Source organism: Leptosomus discolor, chromosome 2 (genome assembly GCF_034619465.1).
Source record: "Leptosomus discolor isolate bLepDis1 chromosome 2, bLepDis1.hap2, whole genome shotgun sequence".
Lineage (NCBI taxonomy): Eukaryota > Metazoa > Chordata > Aves > Leptosomiformes > Leptosomidae > Leptosomus > Leptosomus discolor.
The window spans coordinates 119,064,569-119,077,832 of NC_141392.1; the positions used below are offsets into that span (position 1 = coordinate 119,064,569).

Below are 13,264 nucleotides of genomic sequence, written 5' to 3' on the forward strand. Positions count from 1 at the left end.
GATTTAGCCAGTAGATTTTTCTCCCTCTGATCTTTAGGATTAATATTTGGTCACGCATCAGGTGCAGAACAAAGCTACAGAAATGATCTGAAGGCTACTGAGAAAACTGCAAGATGGAGCTGTTAGGAACATTTTCCTGCTATCAGAAGATCTGAATGATGATTTGCTTCTAACTCGGCTTTTCATGATTTTTGTGCTGTTGTTTGTTGTTCTGCTGGAGAGTTTGGGCAGACAGTGTTTCCTCAGATCTGTGGGACTGGCCTGTCCACCGCATGTTTGCAGTTGTCCAAACACTCTCATTTGTGTGCTAGATTAACATTTGCTACAACACTGCTCTCTTCATCCTGACGTTTAGCTGGCAAAAGGGGAGAGACAGTGCTCTCCTGAGACAGACATGGCAGGGACTTGCTCTGGTTATAGAGTACAGTTGCTGTGCTGGGACCTCATTCCCAACACCTCTTTGGTTTTAATCTTTCAGGCAAGCTCTCGAGTTCCCTTTGAGAAGAAGCTGCCCTCCATCGAGATGTCACGGCACCACAGCCGGTTTGAAAGAGATTATCGGGCCGGGTGGGATCGCCGGGATTGGAGCTCCAACGGCAATCACGTCGGCAGCACCAACTGCAGCAGCGCCGCGAGCACCAACAGCAACAACCGCCCCGGGCTGCTGCCCCTGCCCATCGTCCCCTCCCGGCTCCCCACCCCGGCCACCGCTTCTTGCACCACCGTCAACAGCGATGTGATCACGAGCCTGGTGGCCAACTCGTCTCCAGCTTCAACTACCAAAGTAAGAATTTAGCTTTTTTTTTTTTTTTTACCGTGGTTGATGTGTTGAAGGGATGTTAGAGATGGAGCTTCATCTGTCCCTTTGAAAAATCTGTGTTCATGGTGTAGCCAAGAGGAGGGAAAAAAATTCCTGCAAGCAGTCTATGCCTTTTTTATTAGTTTTGTGTTGTACATACACTAGAGTACATCTCTTTCTGGCTCCAAGACTGAGGGTTCCCATGCTCCTGAGAGGCCCAAGCAGAGAAAATGCTTCTTTCCTTTCAGCAGCACCTACATTTGGGCTTTCTGTTGCTTTCCCTGGAACATGTGGTTCCCACTTTTGCTTTTGGGAATGCTCTTCTTGTCTGTTGACCAAGGCAGAGCTGTGGTTGATGACAAGTGGATGTGGTTTTCGTCCGGAGGGAGTGAAAAGTGACTAAAGGGCATAATTTTGGCTGAATGTTTTTGGGTTTTTTAGTTGGTACTTCCTATAGGGTTCTCAAAGTGTTGTTCTTAGTGCAGAGTGGAGCATAACAGTGGGACTGCTATAACCCGGCTCTCTCATATGTGCAGAAATGCACAGTATGGAGTAAGAAAATGTTATGTGGCAAAGAATTGAAATCACTGGTAAACTGTTGGGCTTTTTTGTTGTAGTATATAATTGGAGGGAAGAGGGTGACTTTTCCTTTTTTTTTAAACATTCTGCTCTCTTCAATCTGCAAACTACAAGTTGTTATTCCAGTAGAAAGTTGGGGTGTCTTTCTGCATGCAAATTCAGGTAGAACAGCTGGGGAATAGAAAATCCTGGCAAATTGTAAAGGTGACTACAGCATTAACAAAGTGAGCCAGAAGCACTGCTGGTTTTCTTTTTATGATATTTAACATTTTCTTTCAACTTGGTTTCATTTTAATAACTGCAAGTGCCAAATACAGCAGACACAGACAGAGGAAAAGGAGACAATAAAGTTATTTAAAGTAAGCCAAGAGCAAGCTGAAATTTTACTGCAGTACCGTTATTATATTGATTTTTTTTTCACACTAGGAAAACAAGGTCAATGCTGCTGAAGGAAACATTAGGCCGAAGTTTACATTGTTATTGGTTTAAAAATTTTTCCATGGCATCCTCAAATTATTTTCATTTGAAAGAAGCCAATCGGATTCTGATCAAAACATATTTAGAGTTCTCCAGATGCTATCCACAGATAGATGCATTTCAATCATGCTTTGTCTGGAGAAGATTGAGGCAATTTTGGAGCCAAAGCAGTCATTTCATTTATCATGACCTTTGTTCCTGGGTCTAGTTAGAGTCCAACGATTGTCTGGAGCTGATCAACCCTTCTCCCAGATGTTCAAAACCATTTTGAAGTGTAGCAGTGCCAGTAAACCATGTGTTTATTGGGGGAGAGGAGGCAGGAACAGCAAATTAAATGCTTTTTGATCATATGTTCAATCTGAACTGTCTCCTAAATTACCTTATTAGAGGATTTTCTGATGACTTTCATTAGTAAGAATGTTTTGGCATGAATAGATCAAAAGCAATAAATAGAGAAGAATGAAGGTAACATGGGACAGTTTTTATTTTGAGAACTGTTAATCAGCTGTGTAATGTCCCATAAAATAAATGTGTAAAAATGCATACAGTCTTTGCCCCAACCTCTTCTGCCGAGGATCAGCTAAACAGCTCTAAAAATTCAAAATTGCATGTACTAAAGAGGAAAAAACTTTGAAAAAGAAGTGAGATAGGTAGGGTGAACAGAGATGTAAGGAATATGCCTAGCAAGCTTCCAACTAATGATGTGAAACGGTGTCAGAAAAAAACATCACCTGCTCATACATACTCATGTTCACCCTGCCTGACCGTCTCTCTCCTTCACACACAGCAGGATTTACACTTGTGGTTAGCAGTGTAACCAGCCAGTGCCTTTCCCTTGTAGAATCCAGCTAATGGTTAGGCATAAAAAATTAAATCTGAATAATGAGGAAATCACAAGTCAGGAGAATAATGCAGTTGCTTGGTTTATTTTAAAAGACAGGAATGTGCCAAGTTGCCTTGAGCTGCGGAGAGTTCACGATCTACACTTTGCACCCTTTTTGTGAGCATTTTTGTGGGGTATCAGCTGATGGGACACAGGTGTCATCTTAAGCTGGATTTCTTACTTGGGTTTTGTGGTCAGGATTGGGATGTTTGATTGCTTAGCTGCCCTTCTGCAGTCTGAACCTTCCCCAACATTATGGCAGATATCATTAAACTCAGAGGCAAAGGGGTGCCCCACACAAGAGGTGACATGTTGAGTAAAGAAAGTATCATTGTGCAAGAAGATTGAGAGCCTGGTTCTCCTTGTCTCATTGTCCAAGGATATGCATACAGCCATCAGTGTTCCTCCAGGCTGAGGACAGAAAGCACTCTCTGTGTCTTCCACTTACCAGTTTTGACTTTAGCCTGTCTTCCCAGCTCATTCGAAGATCTCAAAGCATAGGGCCAGCCATCCATATCCCTTCATTTTGTGTTCTACTAATGAAATATCCTCCCAGTTAAAAGTTTGTTTCTTTTTTTTTTTTTATAAACCATTTAGTCTGTCTTCTTTTGGTCAGTAGTTCCTCTAGTTTCCTGCTGTTTACTAGTTTTAGTAGCCTCCAAATAACTGTGTATCTTTTGCATCCTCTCCATTCTTCATTTGCGTTTGAAAATATAGGTACCAAAGCCATATGCATACTTTCAGCATCAGACTCCCCATTCCCTCACACGGTGATGAAACTTCTCCCTTCCTTCTTCCCATGTCTGTGCAGCTAATAATTGCTGCAGACTGTTTTGCCAAAGTGCTAAGTCCATCATTATTAAAAATACATATACATGGCATCGTCCTCTATTACATGTTATCAGAGTCATAGTGTTGTCAAAGACTGAAATGAAGTCTATTTGACAAGAGCTGTCTCTGGATACCTGTATCAGCAGACGTTGGTCATATTCCTGTCCTTCAGCTCCCGATTAACTGAATCCTGAAGTGAGAAATTCAAAATGTAGGAAAAAAACTTCTTTTCTCACTGACATGTAACTGGACTATGAAACTTGCTGTGTTGGTGATGAAGTTGGTCAGGGAATTCATAGATAAATGGTTTTAAGGACCACTAGACTATCTAATCTGGCTGAACCATTTGGTCTTTAAATTATTATGTAAATGTATGTAAGATTAAAGACTTCACCCCGAGTTATGTGATGTGAACGGAAAAAGCATTGGAAGAGAGAGAAAAAAATGATCGAATTAACTGTTGGAGAGAGGTGAAACCATCTTCAGAGGGAAGCTTAAGATATGTAACACCCAGCTATGAGGGGGTTGGGTTTGGTATGTGTTTTTATGCTTCTGGAAGAGGTTTTTACATCTTTCTGTGGAGGGCTTTAGAAGGATTTTATTACTAATTATTAATGTGTAGGAGAACTTTAGAACTAATTATACTTTGCAGACCTTTGAAATTTATTCTCAAAGCGTACCTGTAACCTTCTTACCACAGATGCTTTGGTACAAATCACACTTAGTGGATCTGCCACGTTTAAGTGGTTATGGATGTTTGGTTTGAGTTATTTAAACAAAAAGCTGTATTTTCCTGAGCTTTATTTTGTGCTAACAAAATGACAATGATACTTAGCACTGCTGTAACCCATTTTGTTGGAAGCTGCCAGAAGGCATCAGAAAAACTATTTAAGCCTCAACAACCTATAAGAAATAGTTTAACGTTGCCACCGAGTATACCGACAGGGAAACTGAGGCTCTCGGAGGTAGCGATTAGTGGGTTTTTTGCTCATTCTGTGCTGCTGTGAGCAAAGTTCCAGCTCTTTTACTCAATTCAGCTTTTCTACCCTAGTGCTGTATCCAAAGCATTGGGCCACAGACCCGCACCCAGAGTCAGCGCGATTTGAAGGGATGAGTCCTTCCCTGGAGATGCTTCCTCAACCCCTTGAATGCCTGAAGTTGTCGATAGGAGAGTGCAATTCCTGCCATTAAACTGCTGCGTTGGGATCAATTTGTCACACTCTGAGCCCAGTCATGTATGATGATTGAGCTCAGGTTTGGGTTTGTCTGTGTGCAGTGGGATTTTGGGTTTTTTTTCCTGCAGTGAGGTTATTTGTTGGTAGAAGGAAGCTATCAAAGAAATCCATATAAGACTGCAGCACTGCTTAAGATATTGGCGACAAAACAGTCTAAAATTCATTTAAGGATGCTGCACACCATTCCAGCTATGTTTTCTGTTCATCTCAGCCGCACCTTCATTCTTTGTTGCTTTTCCGAATTACTTTGCAAGTTACTTGTACAATTTTCTCCATCAAAGCTCCTGTATCACCGCTTCAATTTAGAAGTGTTGTCATGGGCTGTAATTTGAAATTTTATTACCAAGAGATTTTTTGGTTATAGAACATTTACTTTTATCATCTCTATATTATTTTTAAATGCCTGAAAAGATTGATACATCAACAGAATCTGTGCAACACGAGGCGAGATCTATTTTTTTTTTCAACCTTAATTTTAAAAACCCTTTGCTTGGAACATAAATTGATTCTTAAGCCCCCACATACTTAATGATTTGTTATTCTCAAGGTTAAGCCTATGACAAATTTTATAAAAATGTCAGTCATCAGTTTTGGTAAAATTTTCTCTAGTTTAGCTCAGGGGTAACTGTATAGTTAGAAGTCTTTAAATAGCATAACTGAGATGTCATCCTGGCCTCCTGTACTTACAATACTCCTGTAGCATTTAAGACTTGTGTGTTGTTGCTACTGTAGTTTTTATCCCACTGTGGTTAGCCACAGTTATGATGTGGGAGAAAAGACAGAGGTGGTAAAACATTTGTTACCCTCTCTGGAAAGTCAGGCAAGGATTGCAGGGGAAAAAATCACCCCCACTGTCTTCGTCTCTGCGCATCACTGCAACTACGTAGTGTTAAAGAAATGCATGGGGAGGGAAGAAAATTCTTATGTTAAAGGAAAAACAAGTCAGTGTGGCTGAAGAATGCACGGTAAAAAGGAGTAAAGTGGAATGGCACAGAAGTAAAATGTTATATGCTGCTTTCCTTTACGGTCCAAAAAAATGTAGTTCCCTCAACAGCAATCTGTCATATGCAGATGTTTTCCTGTACATTGCAGAATTTGTGTTGTCTGTTCTCTTTCTCTCGCTTCGGAGGTGATGATTTGCTAAGCTGGTGTATGGCTTCCACAAATATTTAAAATATTGATTAAGCAGAGGAAAAATAAACACGAATTGTTTTTCAAGTTACGCCTTATGTTGTACATGACTAATTACGTACAACAATTTGCTCTGCAATGGTAACTGAGATTTATGTACTCTTTTTATTATAAAACATAAGAGGCTTGCATAAAGAGAGAGATTATAAATATTGGAATACAACAGTTGCTAGAAAACAGTCAAAACATGCAGTGATGAAGTATATAGGATTTGCTCTTCCAGCTTCTCTGTGCAAAGCTGCTCTTCCACTCCCTTTAGGGTTTGTATGATAGTTGGCATATTTTTGTCACCATTTCAGATAGTAGCCTGTCCATTCTTTGATCTGGACACGGTGTAGTAGTCCAGCCCATGTGCAATAGTGGGAAAAGCTGTATTAAAGATCCTCCTGATTCTTTTGGCAAATTACTGTGATGGTAAACGAGGCTTTGGTTGCTGGATGCCAAATAGTGCAACTGATTTTTTCCAGGAATATATTTTTACCTATGAAAATTTTTTTAAAATAGAGTAATGTCCAGTTTCATTGGTAAATGAGATGAAAGCCCATTCCTACCTATGCAGAGGCTTCTGGTGCATACGAAGCTCTAATTATGACAGACTATTACATGAATATATAGGAAATCAGAGCAATGCGCAGAGTGTATAGAACTTGTTGGTTTGTAACAGAAGACAAGGACAGGTTATCCCTGGCACCCAAATCACATTCTCCTGCTTCTCTAGGTTTGAAAGTTCTGTGGTGGGTTGACCCTGACCAAATGCCAGGTGCCCACCAAAGCCACTCTATCATTCCCTTCCTTAACTGGACAGGAGAGAGGAAAAAAAATTACAACAGGCTTGTGGGGTTTCGATAAGGGCAGGGAGATCACTCAGCATTTATCGTCACGGGCAAAACAGACTCCATTAAAGGAAAAATGTAATTTATTGCCAATTAACTCGGAGAGAAATAAAACCAAATCTTAAAACACCTTCCCCCCACCCCTCCCTCCTTTACCAGGCATAACTTTGATCCAAATTTCTCTCCCTCCTCCCTCCCAGCGGCACAGGAGGGGAACAGGGAATAGGAGTTGTGGTCAGTTCATCACACTGTTGTTTTCTGCTGCTCCTTCCTCCTCAGGGGGAGGACTCCTCACACGTTTCCCCTGCTCCAGTGTGGGGTCCCCCTCACGGGAGAAAGTCCTCCATGACTTCTCCAACGTGAGTCTTCCCACGGGTTCAGTCCTTCATGAACTGCTCCAGCGTGGGTCTCCTCCATGGTGTGCAGTCCTTCAGGAGCCGACTGCTCCAGCGTGAGCCCCCTCGCGGGGTCTCTGGCAGCAAACCTGCTCCAGCGTGGGCTTCTCTCTCTCCACGGGCCACAGGTCCTGCCAGGAGCCTGCTCCGGTGCAGGCTTCCCACGGGGTCACAGCTTCCTTCAGGCATCCACCCACTCCGGCGTGGGGGCCCTCCACGGGGTGTAGGCAGTCATCTGCTCCACCGCCCATGGGCTGCAGGGGGACAGCCTGCCTCACCGTGGTCTTCACCACAGGCCGCAGGGGAATCGCTGCTCCGGTGCCTGGAGCATCTCCTCCCCCTCCTTCTGCACTGACCTTGGTGTCTGCAGGATGTTTCTCTCACATATTCTCACTCCTCTCACTCGCTGCAATTCCTGCTGTGCAACAACTTTTTTCACTCTGTTAAATACGTTATCACAGAGGCGAAAAACGCTGTCGCTGATGGGCTCGGCCTTGGCCACCGGCGGGTCCGTCTTAAAGCCGGCTGGCATTGCCTATATCTGACATAGGGGAAACTTCTAGCAGCTTCGTACAGAAGCCACCCCTGTAACCCCCCCGCGACCAAAACCTTGCCACGCAGACCCATTACAAGTTCAATCAGCTTTGCACAATTTACCTTTTGGGGTGACACACCATTTAACTGGACTGCAGCTTCCAGACTGTGCATTCTGTAACAAATCTGCAAGCAAGCAAAGACAGCCAAAGTGTATGACGTTGGCGATGATGTGCTGTCACACCAGCCCAGCTACGGTGAAACCTGCAAAGTGCACCGCAAAATATATCGTTATGGTATCCTCCTGGTATCCTCAAATAATTTTGAGAGTTGCTTTTGAGGAATGGACAGAGCTTGTACGAGGAGTGAGACGAGGAAACACAAAGATCAGATCATTGACTCCCAGGAGGCTTTTTATCTTTTTGCTAATTATAAACTGACCAAAAATCTCTGTAAATTGAACTCAGCAATGACTTCGGCTGAAGTAATCGTATTAAGCTACTATGAAAAAGTTACAACTCCTGGGAGGTGATTGTGCCACCAAGGGACAAGAGAGCAAAGTGAGATCAGTGCTGGGTTCCGAAACTGATGTGTTGAAGGCCTTGAAGTAGAGGAACCAATTCTTCCCTTTGAACAAACTGGAGACATGCCTTGGGCGTTTTTCAGGTTCCTCTGTAGAAGGCTGTTCTTAATGATCTGTGGCCCTAGAGAGGGCTTAAATTGTGCTGATGATCTATCACTTCCTCTCACCATCTTATTTTAGTATTTTTTCTCAGATGTATTTTTACATATTTTTAACGGTATAGAAATTGGAACATACAAAATGTGGTTTTAGTTTGTCAGCTTTAGCACATACTTTTTTGGGCTGAAATTGGTCTGAAAGCCCTGACATGCTAATTAATCTGTAAAGTCATAAAAAAGCTGCTTGGATTTTTTGACTCGCAATGTGTTTATCATCTGTTGAAAGAGCTAAGAGGTCTGGCCAGTTTCTAGGCCCAGTTCCATTTGAAGATGAAAGGCAGCATTTTTGAAGCACTAATTGACATAGCCAAGTGCTTACAAGGTCACAAACATGACAGCTTTGGATAAAGAAAAAGGAGTATTTCAGGGCTTTGGCACTTCGATCAAAAAGTATCTTGACTTCCAAAAGGGATAAATATTAGTAATAAAGAGTAACCTAAACAAAATATGTGTTGGCCAGGATTTAAGTGCTTGATTCTTTGAAATTATTTAGAGTTCTTTTTATTTTCTTATTTCTTTCTCATCATTACTGTGTTTTCGTGTGTGTATTAGTGGCAGATTATCCATTAAAAATGCAGCAGAATATATGCTTCTGCCGTTCAGGAGGCATGGGTGTTTCATTAGAAAATTTGTCCAAGACTCCTGTCAGGCTAAAAAAGCCTGCCTGAGAGCTTCGTTGCCTGTGATTTGATGTTGATTGTTAGAGCTTTATTTTCAAGGAGCAGTACTTCTCAAGGAGAGTGGGTTGTATCTGAGTTGTAGGTGCATACAGTCCTGAGGTTGGTTGTTGTCATTTAGGAACGTATTGCTGTTGTCACCATCAAACATAGCTACAAAAAGAATTTTATAAGGATTCACTTGGTCGTTTCCTAATATTTTTGCTGTCAATGCTTAACTTTGACAGGTAGGCCCTGCAAATTATTTTCAAGAAAGCTGATCCTTTCTCAATTAGGTAATTTCTGATTTTGGTGTTTCATGAAGAGGGTAATGTCAGAGAAATCATTGAGGGAAGGGGTGAGTGGATTAAGGTATTTTGTGGGTACAGAGGAGCCTGATGCAGTTTCTGGAAGGCTGCAGAAGCAGTTGGGTGAGATGTCTCCATACCATAATTTTTTGTTATAAGTAACAGGAAAACAATGGTCATTTTTAAAAACACAATTTTAATGCATATCAGAAGGAAAATAAATTGTTTGCCAAGCAGGTAATAAATTCTTGATATCAAATTGCTGATTGATTTGCAGTTTTCAATGTAGAAGTTTCTTGCAAAACAAATGAACCAAATGAGTAAAAAAGAGCAAAAGAAATAGAAGTGAGCCCAGCTTCACCTCTCCCTGTGGCTTCTGTGAGCCTTGAGTTCCTGCTTGATACAACAGTTGTCTATGAAGCTGGTAAACATAAAAATAAATTTGGCCCTGGGAGTGATAAACGGTACATTAAACTCTGCTCTCTGGCTCGTCGTACTGCTGAACGCAGCACCTGCGAACGGGCACAGGCTGATGTGCCCTGGGCATACTGGGAAGCTCTGATTAGCCAGAGCTGACACTCCAAATTGATATTAAATCGGCACCACTGCCCTGTCTACAATCCTGAAAATCCTCTTGAAAAAGTGCCCAGACCTTAAAGAAGAGCATGAGGATCTTGTGACTTGATGGCATGAAACGTAGGCAGCCTGTGCTGTTTTGACGGAGGATTGCTCCGTTGATGCCACAGATGTAATGCCAGGAGTCACGTTACATCAGCGATGCTGAGCTGTGCTCCATCCCGTCCGAACAGTCCACACAAGGTGCAGATATCTTCTGCATAAATGGAAATATGGTGACTCACTATCTTGTGAGTGGGCAAAACACAGGCTTATTGTGAATCCCTGAAAGAGTACTGTAGGGGAGACTATGAAAGGAATTCCTCACACTTTTTCCTGACTCCGGTTTCATTCTCTAGAAGCAGCTCTGACAAAGGTTTATAATCAACCCAAAACCAGCATGTAGAAAAGCATAAACTTGCAGGTACTCAAGTTATTTTGTTGGGTTTTCTCTTGGATTTGAAGCATAAATAAATGTCCAAGTGTTCGTTAACTGCTGTAACATTTTTCTTGGATGAAATGGGCACTTTTCAGCAAATAAAACACACATTTTACTTTAGTTTGGAGGAACTGACTATTCTGAATTCTCCCAGAAGTTACTCTGCCTCTTTTGTTTTCAGTTGTTCTCAGCTCCTGTCAAGCTGAAACATGTGGTTGTTATCCCCTACAATTTAGCATCACCAAACTGGTTCACTTTGGGAAACAAAGCTTGTAGAAGTTCTGCAGAGAAATATAAGTCTGTAAAGTGGTTGTATGTAAAGCGATATGCACCCACTGTATAAATAATGAATAATAACTAGTAATAAATTCTTCATATCATAGCATTATTTCATCTTGTTTATGATCCCAGCTCTTTTATGGTAATCCTGGAACAAAGCACTGAGAAGTATGTGAATAATATTTACTACTGCTAAGTTGTTACACAAACATGTCAAGAAAGAGAAGCTTTTTTGGCTGCGTAATTTGAATGTTTAAGATTATATAGTGTTTATATTATAATATTATATATAATTAAAGTTATCCTATTATCCCAAAGGAATAGAAAGTGTTATATAAAGTCCATGCATTCACTTACCACTGAAGTAATGCATCAAGGTACATTTGTCAGCCAACAAGTGGAACACTGCCAAAGAGCAATGCTGGTCGTAATTTGACCACGTGTTCCCCTGCAAATCCATATTGTTTTTCAGAAATGCAGGTCTTTGTAAGAGGAGCTGTGTTGTACAAGACCCTGCAGAAGAATCCAGTAGTTCATCAGTGACAACCTCCTGGTGGCACCAGAATTGCTCAGCCAGTGTACAAGAGCCAAGCAGGCATGGCTGAAGGCCACCCTGCCTGAACATGGAAATCCTAAGCAAGTTCAAATGAACAAGGGAGGTGTAAGGGAACAGGGAGAATTGCAGAATGGTTGAGTTTGGAAGGGACCTGTGGAGGTAAACTGGTTCATCTCCCCTACTCAAGGAGGGTCACCTACAGCCAGTTGACCAGGACCATGTCCAGATGGTTTTTTTTAGTATCTGCAAGGATGAGACTCCACAACGTCTCTGGGAAACTTGTGCCAGTACTCAGTCACCCTCACAGTAAAATATTATTTCTTGATGTTCATGGAATCATTTAGGTTGGAGAAGACCTTTAAGAAGACCTAGCACTGCGAAGCAGAAGGGAAATGTGGGCCCACTGCTCAGTGGGTATAAGGGACATAGTCCCACATGGGCATAGGAGAAGCAGAGTTACTCATGCCTCCTTTGCCTTGGTCTTTACTGGCAAGATCTGCTCTTAGATTCTCCCAGGCCCCTTTGCTTAACAGCGGAGTCTGAGGGGGTGAAGTATGGCCCCTGGTAGAGGATGGGCATGAGGACAGGGATAGAGGATGAGGAATGGACTCGCAGACCTCTGAAGTCAACTGGACATACACAAGTCCATGGGCCCAGACAGTATACATCAAGGGATACTGAGGGAGGCAGATGAGCAGATGCCATTTTGAAGTCACATGGCTATCCTTGAAATGCCATGGTGATCAGGGAAGGTTCCTGATGACAAGACAAGGCAATGGTCATGTCTGTCTTCAGAGAGGCTAGAAGAGTGATCCAGGGAATTATGAGCTGGTCAGGCTAACCTGAATGTCTAGGAGGATTGTATAGCAAATCATGCTTGAAGGCATTTCCAAGTACACAAAGGACCAGAAGGTGACTGGAGCAGCCAAGGATAAATCATACCTGATGAACCTGATGGCCTTGTATGATGAGGTGACTGGGTTGGCGGACAAGGGGGGCCTGGGGCCTTTATTTACTTAGCTTTAGCAAGGTTTTGACAGTCTCCCAAGCATCCTTTTAACTAACGTGGAGGGATATGTACTGCATGGATTCACTACAAGTCAGGTGGAAAATTACCAGGACTACCAGGCTCAGGGAGAGTAGATGGCAACAGTTCAAAGTCCCACTGGGATGAGTGGTCAGTATTGGGGCTGATAACATTGAATATCTTTATTTGTAACCTGGGCATGGCAATGAATACATAAATAACAAATTGAGAGGAGCAGTAAATATTCTAGATTGTAGTGCTACCATTCAAAAGGACCAAGATGAGCTGGAAAAATGGCCTGCTAGTAGCCTGATGAAGCTCAGCAAAGGCAAATGCAGAGCCTTGTACCTGGGATGAAATAGTCCCATGCAGCAGTAAAGGTTGAGAAGAAAATGGCTAGAAAGCAGCTTTATAGAAAAGGACCTGCAGGTCCTAGTGGTAGACCAAGTTGAAAATCAGTAGTGGTGACAATGAAGGTCAACCAAATGCTAGGATGTATTAGTATAAGATTAGCAAACGGTTCAAGCAAAGTGCTCTGTCTGTCACTTCTGTGACTACATCTCGAGTACCATGTCCAGTTTTGGGCTCCCAAGCCTAAGACAGACACTAACCTGCTGGATCAAGTGCAGTGGAGAGCCACCAAGGTGATCTGGGGACTGGAGCACAAGACTTGCAAGGAGAAGCTGAGAGCTGGGTCTGTTGAGTGTGGGGAAGATAAGGCTCATATCTTCATTGTGCCTGTCTAATTGGGAGAGCATAGAGAAGAGAAACAGGTTCTTCTCAGAAGTACCCTGTGAAAGAAGCAGCAGCAATGAGCACAAATTGTAGCAAGAGAAGTTACGATTATATATAAGGAAAAAAAAAAGAATTCTCGCTGCAGGGTCCA

The 13,264-nt window shown here is 42.3% G+C and overlaps 1 protein-coding gene across 2 annotated transcripts in view; it reads left to right on the plus strand.

Moving 5' to 3' along the window:
- The first annotated feature begins 523 nt into the window (after positions 1-523).
- KLHL29 (kelch like family member 29) overlaps positions 524-13,264 on the plus strand; it is a 253,368-nt gene continuing 240,627 nt past the window's right edge. For both annotated transcript variants that reach the window (XM_086461618.1, XM_086461619.1), the window contains exon 1: positions 524-784. In XM_086461618.1, coding sequence (XP_086317744.1) covers positions 524-784 — 261 coding nt within the window. The remainder of the gene's footprint in view (positions 785-13,264) is intronic.